Consider the following 15,477-nt stretch of genomic DNA (forward strand, 5'->3'; position numbering starts at 1 on the left):
CAACAATATACAGTAAAACTTTGGATTGCGAGTAACTTGTTCTATGAGTGTTCCGCAAGACGAGCAAAGATTTTTAATAAACTTTAACTTGATAAACGAGCGATGTCTTGCAATACGCCAAATGTCACATGATCACAACTGAGCCAATGGTTCTCTCTCTCTCCCTCTTTCTCCCTTTCTCTCACTTGCTCACTGCAGGATTGTGGGTGATCGTCAAGGCAATGTCACATTTCTGTGAAATCCTCAAAAGGAGGCAAAAGCAAATGTCATTGAATAGGTTTCTTGTTAAAGTTGCATAAAAAGAAAAAGATTCCATTGAACCAATAGATAGCAGTGATTCTGTTATTGGTAATGAAAGTCATCCTACACAATAACCCTCCTCTGTCTTGTCTCCCAAGGGTAAGTGCAGGTTAATTTGTTTATTTTTCTTTACTTTTTATTATTTTGTGTTATATTACAGTATTGTCATCATTTTTACATGAATATTTTTGGGTTGTGGAATGAATCATCTGAGTTTCCATTATTTCTTGTGGGGAAATTCACTTTGATATACAAGTGCTTTGGATTACAAGCATGTTTCTGGAATGAATTCTGCATCCAAACCAAGGTTTTACTTCATATTAAACAAGGTGTCTTTGAACAGAAACACACATAAACCAAGGTTATGTATTGACTGGTTGACGATTATGTTGTGACAGGAATCCACCCCTGTATTTCCCCTAGAGCAATGCTTCCGTATTTGCTGACTGAATGTTCATGTTATTTTATGAAATATAACTACCACGAATGAGACTCAACTGGATTTGCATAGTTTCAAAGTACCTCCCCACAAAATATTTACAAATCACGTATTGATTTATAACTGCAATATATATTAACCTTAGAGAAATCTGGTAGATACAATCTTACCCAAGAGATAAAAGTTCACTAGGAATTAGCATTATATACCTTCTGTTTTAAGGCACTGAGCACAGCATCATCTCAGTTGTATGCCTATCAAACCCAAATTGAGGGTCATTCTATAAAGTTATCAGCTTGTACTTTTTAAAAAGATCAAGGTCATAAAAGATAAGGAAATATGAGAAACTGATCCAGATTGAGGAGGACTAAAATACACCATAACTAAATACAACATGTGATCTGTGAATTGGATTTGGACATTTATAAAGGACATTGTTGAAATAACAGACAAAGTTCAAACAGAGCTTGTGGTCTAGGTGGTAGCACTGGATCAATGTTCATTTCCTGATTTTGATGGCTGCCCAGTGGTCATGTAGGAGGGTGTCCTTGTATCTAGAAATCACACACTGAAGTAGTACAGGACAGCAGAGCATCATGTCCGCAGCTTCTCAGATGGGTCCAAAACATTGACAATTGGAGAACTGGAGTACAGCTACTTCTGTGGCTTTTACATAAATTTAAAATAGTTTAAAAAACACGAAGTTTAAAAACATAAGCTAAATCCATACATATGCTGTCAAATCCCTGATTTTTATGCTGTACAATATATTTTAGATAAGTTTATTAGTGTCGTTTATAACTGTCATCGTAAAATTAAAAATGCAGCAGTAGGGGGCACCTGGGTGACTCAATTGGTTAAGCATTGAACTCTTGATTTCCACTCAGGTCATGATCTCACTATGAGGTAGAGCCCTGCATCAGGCTCAGAAATAGGCATGGAGCCTGCTTTAGATTCTCTCTCTCTCTCTGTCTCTCTCCACTCCCCCTCCGTCTACCCCTCCCTGCCTCTTGCCCACATGCATGTGTGTGCTTTCTATTTCCTTTTCTCTTAAAAAATAAATGAATGAGGGCATAAATAAATAAACTTTTTAAAAATTCAAAATGCAGTAAAAAGCCTGATGAAGGAGAGATGAGATCATGATAGTGATTCTCATTTTTTTTATTGTTTAATGTTACAAAATGTTACAAATTCTATTGTAAGGGCAAGCTGACACTAAAACCGGAAATGCCTTAAACACTAGTAAAGGAGGAATAAAATTCAATACAAAGCACCAGAATTCAATAGCATGTAATATAAGCTATACATAGAAATCACTTTTAGCAGAAGTGTTACTTAAGCAGTGCGCTTGTGATGAGCACCAGGTGTTTTATGTAAATGTTGAATCACTGGGTTGGACACCTGAAACTAATATTGCATTGTCTGTTGGCTAGCTGGAATTTAAATAAAAACTTAAAAAAAAAACCCTGTTACTGTCATTGGAAAATCCTTTGCTTGTTCCCACGTGCACATCCACAGTAGTGCAGGCAACCAGCCAGCATGTGCACCTGGACCACGTGTTGAGTTGCATGGTGATCGTAATGGTGCTCCGCTACAATAAATTTGATGGAGTCCCCCACTGACCTTGTTTCAGAAAATCTGAGATGTGTGGTGTGGCTGGGTTCCTGTGGAAGCTGACTAAGGGCAGAGGCAATAGCTTCTTGTTCTCCGGGGCCTCGCAGCTCACAGCATAAAATGAGGCAGCAGGTGTTGATATCTGTGTAAGTTTTTGACCATCAGGCAAGTGTGCCCCAATATGTGTGAATATTTTGTGCTCAATCATAAAATAAGCCTACAACTTGAAGTATCTACTTAGAATAAAGTGGGGTTTTTTTTTGTTTGTTTTGTTTTTTGTTTTTGAAGAGTAAAGCTTTAAGTGAGCCTGGGTTTCATAGGAACCAAAAGGTGGCAGGCATCTTTTAAAGTGGGCAGAGGGAGAAACTCACTGGGAATACATTTAGTCTGGTGTGAAATGGATCCCATTCTGGAGATAGGTCTGTGGGGCACTACCATGCTGAAAGACTCCTTTTCAGTGGTTCTTTATGCTGATGTAGCAAGGTTTGTAGCATGTGACCTGATATCCCAAAACCAGCCAATTGGGCCAGGCAAAGAGGCTGGACTCAAAGGTGCTTCTGGAAGGTGGCCCTGCAGCCAACAGGCCTAGGACACCCCATGTGAACCACATGCTGGCCAAGCCCTTTATTTCATGCCCCTTAGTGTTGGCACCTGAGACAGAGAGTGAACTAGGCAGTGAGTATGAAGATTTGAGTGAGAGCATAAGTAAGGAAAAGGAACTGAGCCTCAACCTGCAGTTGAGTATGCAGAGTGGCTGTGGGTCCAGAAGCAGGGACCACATTCCCAGAACTGCCAGGGGCCCTTGAGAGAGTCTTACACTAGAACCCCACTATCTTAGGGGGCATGAACTTGCTTCTGTCCTTTACAAACTGAAAGCGCACATCATGCCTTTTTGTCTTAAACTACTGAAACAGACTTTCTTACATAATGATAAATTTGAAAAAGATATACTAACAGAGAGAATGACCAAGAAAATAAGAAGGCTTGGCTGCCATGAACTTGACCTCACTTGCAAGACCCTTAAGACAGGGTTGCTCTCCACCCTTCCAGTTCTGAAGTACTGTGATTGCCCACCATAAGCTCCCTACATGGCCATGGTCTTTCTTGTCTCTACTATTAACTGTATCCCTCACCAGTCTGCTCAGCAAATGTCAAGTTCATCCATCTAGTCTATAAGAGACAGCCCCTCCGGACAGACAAGTGCTCCTCCTCCGTGCTCCCACAGCATGCCATTCATACTTCTACTCATCAAGTCTTCCATAGCTGTGAGTGTTTACCTGTTTCAAGAGAGTGTAAATGCTACAAAAGTAGGACTGTGGTACATCTGTATAGCTTCATCTCCTAGCATATATCTGGCATTTAGTAGGTACTCAAAAACATATTTGGAATGTGTTTATTAATATTCATTATAAGATCATAGCAACAATTTGTACTAAAACAATATCCACATACTTGTAAGAAAATAAAGTCTATTCCAAAGATGCCTAATTTCCTCCTGAGGAGTGAGCTAGTTTTTAAGAAAGTATAAGATAAACGTTGGTCCATATAGTGGTAGACTTACCAAAACCACAGAAAAAAGTGAAGGACCAAATATATAATCCTTTTCAAAGTATGGCTTTTGAGAGCTAAAGAAACCTAAAAGAATTTAGATCAAATTATAAACTAAAGATTCCATTAAAGAAAACAATAAAATGCTAACAAGAGAAGAAGGAGGAAATATACTGTATTCATTCATCCAGCATATCTGGGAAAGAGGTGTTTGGTATGCTTGAATTTTTCAGATAACTGGGCATTTGCCTCTTAAAGCAACAAAGCTGTAAACATTTTTTTCTATGAATTAACTGGTATTACTGGAAAATCTATAGCATAATTTGACATTTTCTTTAAGATTCAAAGTCACAATTATGAATGATAATATCTATATGCTAATTTGTTTTAATATGTTTTTAATCCTTCTATTTATTTTCTGATCTTTTTTGGTTGCAGGAACATTCCTTCCCTATGATATGTCATGGTGTCTGTTTTTGTCTGCTGACATTCTACTTCCACATAAGCTTTTCTCTGTTACGTTCTTCTAAGGACCTTTATTAGGTAGACATAGATTTCAATTTTGTTCTTTTGACATCTATTTTTTTTTAAATTTAAACTGGGGATAGGATGAGGGGAGTGGTTTTATTATTATATAAAATGGATGATGGGAATGCAAACTGGTGCAGCCACTCTGGAAAACAGTATGGAGGTTCCTCAAAAAACTAAAAATAGAACTACCCTACGACCCAGCAATTGTACTACTAGGCATTTATCCACAGGATACAGGTGTGCTGTTTTGAAGGGACACATGCACCATGTTTATAGCAGCACTACCAACAATAGCCAAAGTATGGAAACAGCCCAAATGTCCATCGATGGATGAATGGAAAAAGAAGATGTGGTATATATATATACAATGGAGATATATATATATATTATTCGGCAATCAAAAAGAAGGAAATCTTGCCATTTGCAACTACGTGGATGGAACTGGAGAGTATTACAGTAAGTGAAATTAGTCAGAGAAAGACAAAAATCATATCACTTCACTCATATGAGGACTTTAAGAGACAAAACCAATGAACATAAGGGAAGGGAAACAAAAACAATATAAAAACAGGGAGGAGGACAGAACAGAAGAGACTCATAAATATGGAGAAAAAACTGAGGGTTACGGGAGGGATTGTGGGAGGGGGGATGGGCTACATGGGTAAGGGGCACTAAGGAATCTACTCCAGATGCACAACATAGCGATTCAACAATACATTCTATGCTCACAAATAAATAAATAAATAAATAAATAAATAAATAAATAAAATAGATGAATACTATGAAATACTATGAAGTTGTCGACTGAATTCTATTACCTGGAAATTAACATTAATCCCAGATATAAATGATAAACATCAAATACCAAACAAACATACTGACCCTTGTTAATGCTTTTCGTAATTTTTCTGACATAGATATTTTTGGGCATAATATGTCTTCTTGTGGAAAAAACAAAGATTTATCTAAAGTTTACAGCCCATGTCTAAATTCAAATAAAATAAATATCTTTTCAGAAACAATTTATTGATGTAAAATTCACATAACATAATTAACTATTTTAAAGTAAACGATTCAGTAGTATTTGGTACGTTTACAATGGTGTGCAACCACCACATCTATCTAGTTTCAAAATATACTATTTTATTATAAAAATAATGTAAGCATTTATGTTCAGGAATGATATTGGAACTCACTTTCATTTTATTCTTTATAACTTTATGCACTTTCTAAATTTTCTACTATGGGTATGTATTGCTCTTATATTCTAAAAACAAACAAGCAAACAAACAAAAAACTGCAATTTTAAAAGGATGCAACAATATGTCCTCTTCCAGAACAAGTCTTCCCTGACTCAGGCAGCTGACTTAGGAATTCCTTCCTCCTGCTCCTTCAACTTTCCTTAGAATGTACATACCTCCATTTAAAGACTTCTATTGTATTATGTTTATTTTCCTTTCTACCTCCTAGTTCTTCATTCTATAGTAATTGGTCAATAAAGATATTTGTGAAAGACAGAAAGCAAGAAAGCAAGAAAGCAGGAAAGCAAGAAAGCAAGCAAGCAAGCAAGAAAGAGAGCGGGGCTGGGAGGGATTTGTTCTCCTGTGTAACACGGCCAACATACAACCCAAGCGTCCCTATTTCCTGCTCATCTTCTTTGAAACTAATGACCCCCACTGTGTTCCCTAATCATAAGTCTCCATGAAAATATTGCAGTTTTCCCTTCCCCTCCAAAACACTCTGGCAAATGGCATTCCCTGCTTGCCAAAAAAAAAAAAAAAGAGTAGAAGGAACTAGGTGACTTTGCATATCAGAATCCCCTCTGGGCCAGCATGTGAAGCTCCATGGCCATTTACCTACAGACAGTGGACAGAAACAGCAGCTGTCAAGGCCCAAGATACATCATTAGTGGTTACTGGCCACAGTACTGTTGTGCTTGTTTAAATCCAGCATCAATGAGTATTTTTACATATAACTTTCTAAGTAGATACTACTCTGATGAGTAATCCCACAGTTAATTTGCACTGAATATAAAGAAAGTGCTTTCTTTTTCAGGAATTCTTTGTTAGGCCTGTTACCATTTACCTCCTAAGCTCTAACTCTAAAGGTCTGGCTTACCACAAGATAACATATGCACAACAAAATAAACGCAAAAGAGAAATGAAACAAGGAACCAGAGATAGAGAAGACATAAATACAGCAGAACATCAAAACCAGAAAAAAAGGAATTAAATATGTCTATAAGATCCTTGCTGGGCTTCAAATTTGACTCTTCTTCCCAGCCACCAAAACGAAAAGTTGTACAATCATCGTTTGCAGAAACGATCTAAGTGCTTTTCCTCACTCTGTTGTAGACTAGTGATTCTCACAGTGTGGTCCCTGGACTACCAGCATCAGCATCACCTGAGAAGCTGTTACAAATGCAAATTCTCAGGCCATACCCCAGGTCTCCTGACTCTAATGCTCTGAGCCAGGACCCAGCCCTCTGGGTTTTAAGAAGCCCTTGTGGTGCTTCCTAGAGAGCCTAAGTTTGAGAACCACTGTTTTCACTACACAGGGTTTTATATAAAGGGCAGCAGGCAATGCACCTATGGAAAATATGGGGAATTCAAAAGCAACGGCTTTCAAAACAAAACAAAACAAAACAAAACAAAAAACAAAAGCAACAGCTTTCAATAAAAGCTGCAAACATAAAACTAACCTGTAATTCAGCAAAGGAACAAAGGCAGGATGCAAGAGGGCTAACATAGCATAGACCAGGCTTTGGTGATCCCTCTTTGCTGAGTCAAGGATTGACCCCAACATATCCCATACTATACTAGTTTTAAAACACGTAGCAAAGGGCCACATGCAATAGTTCTCGATGTTCTTGGGCAACTCAGATTTGGGATTTATTCCTTCTGCTCCTCTCAGCCAGCTCCTCTCCCCATATCTGAGGTTGAAATCCTGAAACCAACTTTGACCCCTTCATCCCCATTATCCTCATATCAGTTGCCACATCCTATAGACACAACCTCTCTTTCTCTTCTCATCACTCAATAATTCAGTCATCAAATATTGACTATCTACTAAGTGGTATAAATTCATCAAGGTACATGGCGGACAAAATATCCTTGCCTTCGTGGGGCTTACTGTCTCACTGTGGAGGCAACAAATAAGATAGATAAATAAGTAAAATATATAATATGTTAAATAGTGATGAGTACTAAGGAGAAAAATAGAGGAGGGCAGGAGATAAGAAGCTTTGGAGAGGAAGGTGGAGATTTTTAAAAAGGGTGACCAAGCAAGGCCTCACTGAGAAGGGACACTTTGAGTAATATCCTGCAGGAAGTGAGGACTTCTGGGGAAGAGCATTCCCAGTACAAGAATGTCAAATGCAAAGGCCGTGAGGTGAGAATATGCCTGGCAAGTTTGAGGACCAGTGATGAGCCCAGTGTGGCTGAAGTGGAATAAACAAATGGGGCTGTAGGAGGGAGATGGGATTAAACAGATAAGCAGGGACCAGATACTAAACCTGGTAGGTCATAGAGGGAGGAGACTTTTCTGCGAGTGAGATAGGAGACCGCAGAAGCTGGCAGAGGAGAGGCATCCTTCTGGCTGCAGAGTTGAAAGCAACCAAGAGGGAACAGGGATAGAAGTAGGGGGACTAGTTTGGCAGGCTACTGTCCTTTCCTTGTTTGCCACTCAAAACTATCGTCGCCTCTCCCTGGGACTCTGCCATAGCTTTCCACCTGGGCCCCTCCTCCCATTCTACCCCTTTCCCTCCCTAATCTACCAAATGCAGTGCCCTCAAATGTCTGCTCAAACCTCCCCACTGCCCCCTAGGGACAGATTCCATTAAAAGTTACTAGAACTTGGGGCACTTGAGTGGCTCAGGAGGTTAAGCATCCGACTTCAGCTCAGTTCTGATCTCACCGTTCACGGGTTCAAGCCCCACATCAGGCTCTGTGCTGACAGCTCAGAGCCTGGAGCCTGCTTCCGATTCTGTGTCTCCCTCTCTCTCTGACCCTCCCCCACTCACACTCGGTGTCTCTCTTTCTCAAAAATAAATAAACATTAAAAAAAAATTTTTTTTTAAGTTACTAGAACTCAAGCTCTCTACAACACAATGTGGCCATGCCTTCCCTGCCCAACCTCATCTCCCAGGTATCTCCACGTACAACCAACCACAGTACACTTGCTCCACATTCTCAAACACATCTACACAGTCTGACCTTGCCTTTGCTGTCTCTGACTGGAACCATCCAACCTCCACCTACCGAAACCCTCCCAGCCTGCCGGGGTTCTCCACCAATCCCACCTCCTCCATGAAACCATTCCTGACCCCACAAACAGATGTTCCCTTGCCTGCCATTGTAGCTCACACCATCGTGTCAGTCCTCCTTTCTGGTCTTTCCATCTGTACTCGTCCTGTCTCCCTCTATGGACTACAAGCGCCCTAAGGGCAAACCATGGCTCACTCCTCTTTATCTCCACCGCAGCATGGAGTACAGCACTTCTACAGAGTGACTAGTCATTGAATTAAGTGAGGCCAACACAATCCTTCAGTTATCAAAATTCCATAACTTCCAGTAGCCGTTCTAAATCAGTTCATCATTTCAGAATAACTATTTTATTTAGTTAGGATTATAAACATATTGCAATCTACCACAGACAAAAGTCTGGAAGAGAAGAATCTGTTATATTTTATGCTAATTAATAATGCTAAGCAGGGCGCCTGGTTGGCTCAGTCGGTTGAGCGCCGACTTCGGCTCAGGTCACGATCTCACGGTCCATGAGTTCAAGCCCCGCATCGGGCCCCTGTGCTGACAGCTCAGAGCCCGGAGCCTGTTTCAGATTCTGTGTCTCCCTCTCTCTGACCCTCCCCCGTTCATGCTCTGTCTCTCTCTGTCTCAAAAATAAATAAACGTTAAAAAAAATAATAATAATGCTAAGCAGTTAAAAGATTAAAAGTGGACACAAAAGTAAAAAATTTTTTCTTATGATTAACTGTAACCAAAAGTTTTCTATTTAGGAAGATATCCAGCTAAATTTGGAAGACACCAAAATGCTGGACCTCAAACCTCAGGAAAATTGATCTAGTTAAGTATTTTAAGTGTTTATTTTTATTGGTAAGATTTTGATGCAATCAATGTTAATCTCTTTATGGAAAGGTGATGCAGACACACTAAAAATTCTACTTTCTCCTTTGTGGTGTTTTAAAACAGTCTTATTCCTGCATAATTTATAACAAGAATCTAGAAACACTGAGTCAGATTTCCCCAATGTCTATCATTAAAATGTGGAGGCAGAGAGTGTATTTGTAAGGTTCAAATCATTTTTTTAAGGAAGTATAAGTTATTAACTTGGGTATCTTGTCACCTCCTCTTTGAAGAAGCAAACACTGGTATCCAAATTTCAAATACTAAGTAAAGGGGCACCTGGGTGGCTCAGTCAGTTGAGTGTCTGACTCTTGATTTTGGCTCAGGTCATGATCTCAGAGTTGTGAGATCGGGCTCTGCACTGAACATGGAACAGCTTAAAAGTCTCTCTGTCTCTCTGTCTGTCTGTCTCTCTCTCTCTCTCTTTCTCCCCCTCTGCTCCTCTCCCCTGCTCGTGCTCTCTCTCTCACTCTCTCTCTCTCTCTCAAATAAAATTTTAAACTTTGGGGGCATCTGGGTGGCTCAGCTGGTTAAGCATCCAACTCTTGGTTTCAGCTCAACTCATGGTTTGTGAGTTTGAGCCCCGCATAGGGCTCCAAGCTGACATTGTCGAGCCTGCCTGAGATTCTCCCTCTCCTTCTCTCTCTGCCCCTCCCCTGCTCGCTCTCTCTGTCTCTCTCTCAAAATAAATAAATAAAATAAAATAAAAACAAATATGAAATAAGACCTGAAGGATGGAGCACCTGGGTGGCTCAGTTGGTTAAGTGCCCAACCTCGCTCAGGTCATGATCTCACAGTTCATGGGTTCCAGACCTGCATCCAGACCAGCCTGAAGCCTGTTTCGGATTCTGTGTCTCCCTCTCTCTCTCTGCCCCTCACCTGCTCACATTCTGTCTCTCTCTCCCAAAAATAAATAAACATTAAAAAAAAATTTTTTTTTAAGACCTGAAGGAGCCCTCCTGCAGAAAGCTGGACAAGGGAAAAAAGAATCTGAGAATCACACTCAGACTTAACTCAAAATGAAATCTTAGCAACCATTCTTTAATTCAAGGCCTCAATGAGGGATCTCCCTTTCGTAACACAAACTGTGTCCACAGTGGAATGACTCCCAGAGATGTAATTTGTCCTTTTGAAAAGCAGATTAAATATTAGACTGTCATTTCCTATAGGTGATAGGTATTATATATTCTGGAGAAAATCACTAAGTACAAGATAAATAGGAATTAATCGTAAATATTCTATTAAACATGATTCCTACATCCTTAACATCATGTGAACCATTTTTAGCAAAACATTTGCACTTTATACTCCCATTAAAACAGAATTCCTTTCTAAAAGGACAAAGTGCTTCCTGAAGTCCCAGTCCAGATACAATTAGAGAACCCAGCACAAGTGAAAGTAAAAATGAACCAGCTCTGTATCCCAATCAGGAGGTTTAGCTGCAGAAGCGAGATCAGTCATCACAATGAAGGCATAGGATGAAAAAGCTGGGAATGTATCAGAAACACTGACAGAAAATCAGAAAGGAAACAGATTTTATAAACCAACTACCCATCACTGCTAAAAGACTCCTCTTACTTTTTTTCTTTAAAAGAAAATATCCTCATCTATCATATTGAGCATAGAGAAGACGGAGAGGAGAAATCTCTAGCAGTACAAGATGATCCACAATAAAATAGTATATAGATTCAGTTTTGAAAAACAATCTTAGAATTCCATAACCACTTTTTCCACTTTTGAACCCACATGCCTAAGTGCCCTTTCCCACAGAAGTAGGCCCTGAGTTAAAGATTCAAGTCCAAGCAGTTTATTGGGGAGGTTCAGAAAAAGCTGTTCAGGAGTGCCCAGGACACAAGAGTCGCCTACAAGGGATGTAGAAATATACCTCAGAACTGTCTCACCCATCAAGTAGGGAAGCTGGGGTGTTCATCAGCCAGTGGTTATGACTGCCGTGGGGAGGGGGAGACCTGGGTGGCTTAGCCAGTTAAGTGCCCGACGTGGACTCTGGTCATGATCTTGTGATTCGTGAGTTGAAGCCCGACATCATGCTCTCTGCTGTCAGTGCGGAGCCCACTTCAGATCCTCTGTCCCCTCTCTCTGCCCCTCCCCCACCCTCTCAAACATAAATAAACATTGGTGGGGGTGGGGGGAGGCTGCTATGTGGAGAGTGGGAGAGTGTTAATTCCCTGGCACTTGATACCAGACTCAAGTAGGAGCCAAGAGGTTTCCCAGCCCACAAAGAAAATCCTCAGGCAAGAAAGACATGCAGACCTTCAGGAAGGTACCAGCAGCCAGCAGGCCTCCGCCACAAAGACGGTAAGGTCCCAGAGGGAGATGGGACATGAACATCATTGTCTACACTGCATCCTCCAAAGGAACGCCATCCCCCTCTCCAGTCATATCTGTTGTTGGTGTTTGATATCAGTCTTCTCTTCCTTTTCTCTACTATCCAAGACAGCATATATTTCACATTTAAGCATCTACCCCTAAGCTATAAAATATACAATCTTAGCTTACCTATGTCTTTATTTTCCCTTTGACTCTACTTTATATTCTTTATAAATTAAGACTCTAAGCTGGGGCACCTGGGTGGCTCAGTCAATCAAGTGTCCAACTCTCGATTTCGGCTCATGTCATGATCTCACAGTTTTGTAAGATCAAGTCCTGGGGGCTCAGTGCTGACAGCATGGAGCCTGCTTGGGATTCTCTCCATCCCTCTCTCTCTGCCATTCCCCTGTTCAAATGCTCTCTCTCTCTCTCTCTCTCAAATAAATAAATATTTTTTTAAAAGACTCTGTCTATTCTTGTGTTGTAAATTCTTTAATATCAGTCTTGCTCTCTATCAAGTTATAAAAGAAATTACTCCTTTGGTAATAGCCAACAGGATCCATAATACATCCATGAAAATGATGGGTTGGCCCACATGATAAGAGCTCAGGCCACACTAGCATCCAAAGAATCCTTGATGGTGTTAGAGCAGAGTAATTTTTGCCATTCCAAAAGTACACACTGTCACAAAATAATTGCAGGGGGAAGGGGAGTAGAGGAGGCAGGTCTAAAACTTAACTGGGAAGGACCATTTTCAAAGAAATGTGACTTCACTTGTTTTGCAAAAATATGGTCTTAAAAAAAGTCCGATCTAACTATTATTTTTCTTTGACTGCAGGGACTATTCCATAATATATTAGTAACTTCCTTCTAGGCCTAAAAAGTTCCTCTTTGACTTTAGTGTGTATATAATCAAAGTGAGAGGATAATGTGCCTAGGTAAATTTTACCTAAAACAATCTTGACTGATGTAAGCACTTGGTAAATCCTATGCTTCATAATTTCAAGAAGAAAAAAAAATCAACTCAGGGATTAAAAGGCTGAAATTAATGGGAATGTGGTATTATAGTTTTCTTGACTTAGAGGGACTTACTGTCACTCAACAGATAGACTGAACACTGAACAAATATTGCCTGGTTAAAATTAATTTGTTTGGGTTTGAGATTGCCTAATCTAGTCTTTAATTTTAAGACAAATAAAAATGAAAAAATAGATCCGTACACATCTCTGAAACTTTCTGGATGTTTTTACACTGATGTTTAGAGACCCATTCTATGGCCACTTACAAGCATCTGACAGAGCCACTGTTAAATGAGATTGCTACCCAGTATTAGATTTTACTTTTAGGTAAGGATCAGGCCACACATCACCAAACCCACCATTCCTCTGGAAAAAAACCATTCATCATACAATGCAGTATTTTAAAAATCAGACATCTCTACTTACAGTAAATGACATACATAAATATCTGTATCTTTAGGGTCTATATCAGTGCTTCTCAAACAATCTGTGATGAAGAACTATTTTTGAATTGATGTTTCCAGGCTGTCATATACTGATACTTTTGCAAAATATATTAAAGATGAACTATAAGAAAATAAAATGTTTACCATACAAAATGCAAACTAAGTTTATTATCTTTATTAGATTCAACAGGCATAAAGTTATTGTCAAATATCTTTAAACGTTTCTCAACACTTACTCAAACTTTCAGTACTTATCACAAGCCAGTAGCAGTTGGTGGGTAGCACTGGCCTTGGACCACAGTTTGAGTAGCACTGATCTAAAATACCATGCACTAAATAAATAAATAAATAAATAAATAAACACACAAAGATAAAAATAAGATAAAATAAAATAACGGCACACATATTTTCTCAAAAGATATACTTTACCTCTGACATTCTTTCCAAATCCCATAGAAGAAACTTTTTTGTCCACTTGTTCACTATTGTTTGATTTCTCCTTCATAACGTCATCGTCACTAACAACATCAGCAGAAAATTTTTTCTTTTTCTTTTTCTTGTGTCGAGGAGGAAGCTTTTTTGGAAAAGTAAACATTGGGAATATCACAAGAAACATTGCAATGGCACAAAGGAGGAATCCACTCCACCTAAAAAATTGGGAAATGTGAATCGCATTTATGGCCTTTGTATTATGAGTGAGAACAAATTAGCAAAGTAGAAGTTCATGGTAATAAAATTCTCCAGGGAAAACTTTTTACCTTCAACAACTGTAAAGCAATAGGAAGTTGGACAAACTAAGAAAGCACAGGAGTCCTCCCTTTCTATGTTATAAATGAGAAATCTACCCAATAATTATATTAGTATGATAATGAACATTATAATTAGCAACCTGACTAGAATTTTATTCAAATATTTGTTAGTTCTGCTATAATGTGCATTTTACAATAAATCAAGAAACAAAAAATAAATCAATAACTCATAAGTATAATAAGAAAATAACACAGACTGTCTCAGCATGCTTTGTGGACCAAAATAGACACATTTTTCTTACAGAAAACCATCCTTACCTCATGTGAAATGTATTTTAAATTGCTAATGGCATTCAAATATTTTTCTGCAAGAATTTCAGAATACATTGAGCCTCTTAGCTGGCCCTTACCATAGTTAATCATGAGGGCCACCGAAGACACTTATGTTTGATCACTGCCTTCAAGAACTTACCTAGTTGTAAAGGAGCTAAAAATATAAGAAACAATCTCCAAGGAATGCACGAATGTATACAATTAAGTGTTAGATCGTGTGGTATAGACTATGAATGCTATAAACATTCAGATAAAGGAAATGTGTGTTAGAAACAGACACAGGAGAAGCAGACCTTGGAGAAGCAGACCTTGAGCTATGTAGAATTGAGAGTCTGTCATTGAACTCATCTGAGGTTGCCATGTTGCAAAGAGCAGAAAGCAAATGTAGAGAGTAGAACTCAAATTCTAGTTAAGGCCTTGGGCTTCTTGCTTGCATAATTCCTCAGGTGCAATCTCTCAGTCCCCTGTCAACCCTTTCTTAGCAAAGCAAGTAGAGGCTTCCGATCCTACCTAACAGGGCTGCCACTTTCTTACATACTAAGACTCCTTGCCTCTAATCTCTGTCCTTAAAGCTTTCAGGTTCTTAATGCTCAGACTCTGACTTCTGTATCAGCACATTCCTATAGTTGCCACCTGGATGCAAGCAGCATTCTAAGCATCGGTGTTGAAATCAACATTAATCATCATCCATTAAGAATATTAATCATCCATTAAGAATGTAGGGGCGCCTGGGTGGCGCAGTCGGTTAAGCTTCCGACTTCAGCCAGGTTACGATCTCGCGGTCCGTGAGTTCGAGCCCCGCGTCTGTCTCTAGGCTGATGGCTCAGAGCCTGGAGCCTGTTTCCGATTCTGTGTCTCCCTCTCTCTCTGCCCCTCCCCCGTTCATGCTCTGTCTCTCTCTGTCCCCAAAAAAATAAATAAACGTTGAAAAAAAAAATTAAAAAAAAAAAAAAAGAATGTAGATCGGAGCATCTGAGTGGCTCAGTTAGTTAAGCGTCTGATTCTTGATTTCGGCTCAGGGCATGATCT

The 15,477-nt window shown here is 39.4% G+C and overlaps 1 protein-coding gene across 4 annotated transcripts in view; it reads right to left on the minus strand.

Annotated features, from left to right (window-relative positions):
* SLCO5A1 (solute carrier organic anion transporter family member 5A1) overlaps nucleotides 1-15,477 on the minus strand; it is a 310,848-nt gene that overhangs the window by 66,367 nt on the left and 229,004 nt on the right. For all 4 annotated transcript variants that reach the window (XR_007148759.1, XM_047842985.1, XM_047842982.1 and 1 more), the window contains exon 6: nucleotides 13,796-14,013. Coding sequence is in view for 3 of the 4 variants with exons in the window: in XM_047842985.1 (XP_047698941.1) it covers nucleotides 13,796-14,013 (218 nt within the window). In the remaining variant the exon portion in view is untranslated. The remainder of the gene's footprint in view (nucleotides 1-13,795; nucleotides 14,014-15,477) is intronic.

Source organism: Prionailurus viverrinus, chromosome F2 (assembly GCF_022837055.1).
Source record: "Prionailurus viverrinus isolate Anna chromosome F2, UM_Priviv_1.0, whole genome shotgun sequence".
In the NCBI taxonomy this organism is placed as follows: Eukaryota; Metazoa; Chordata; class Mammalia; order Carnivora; family Felidae; genus Prionailurus; species Prionailurus viverrinus.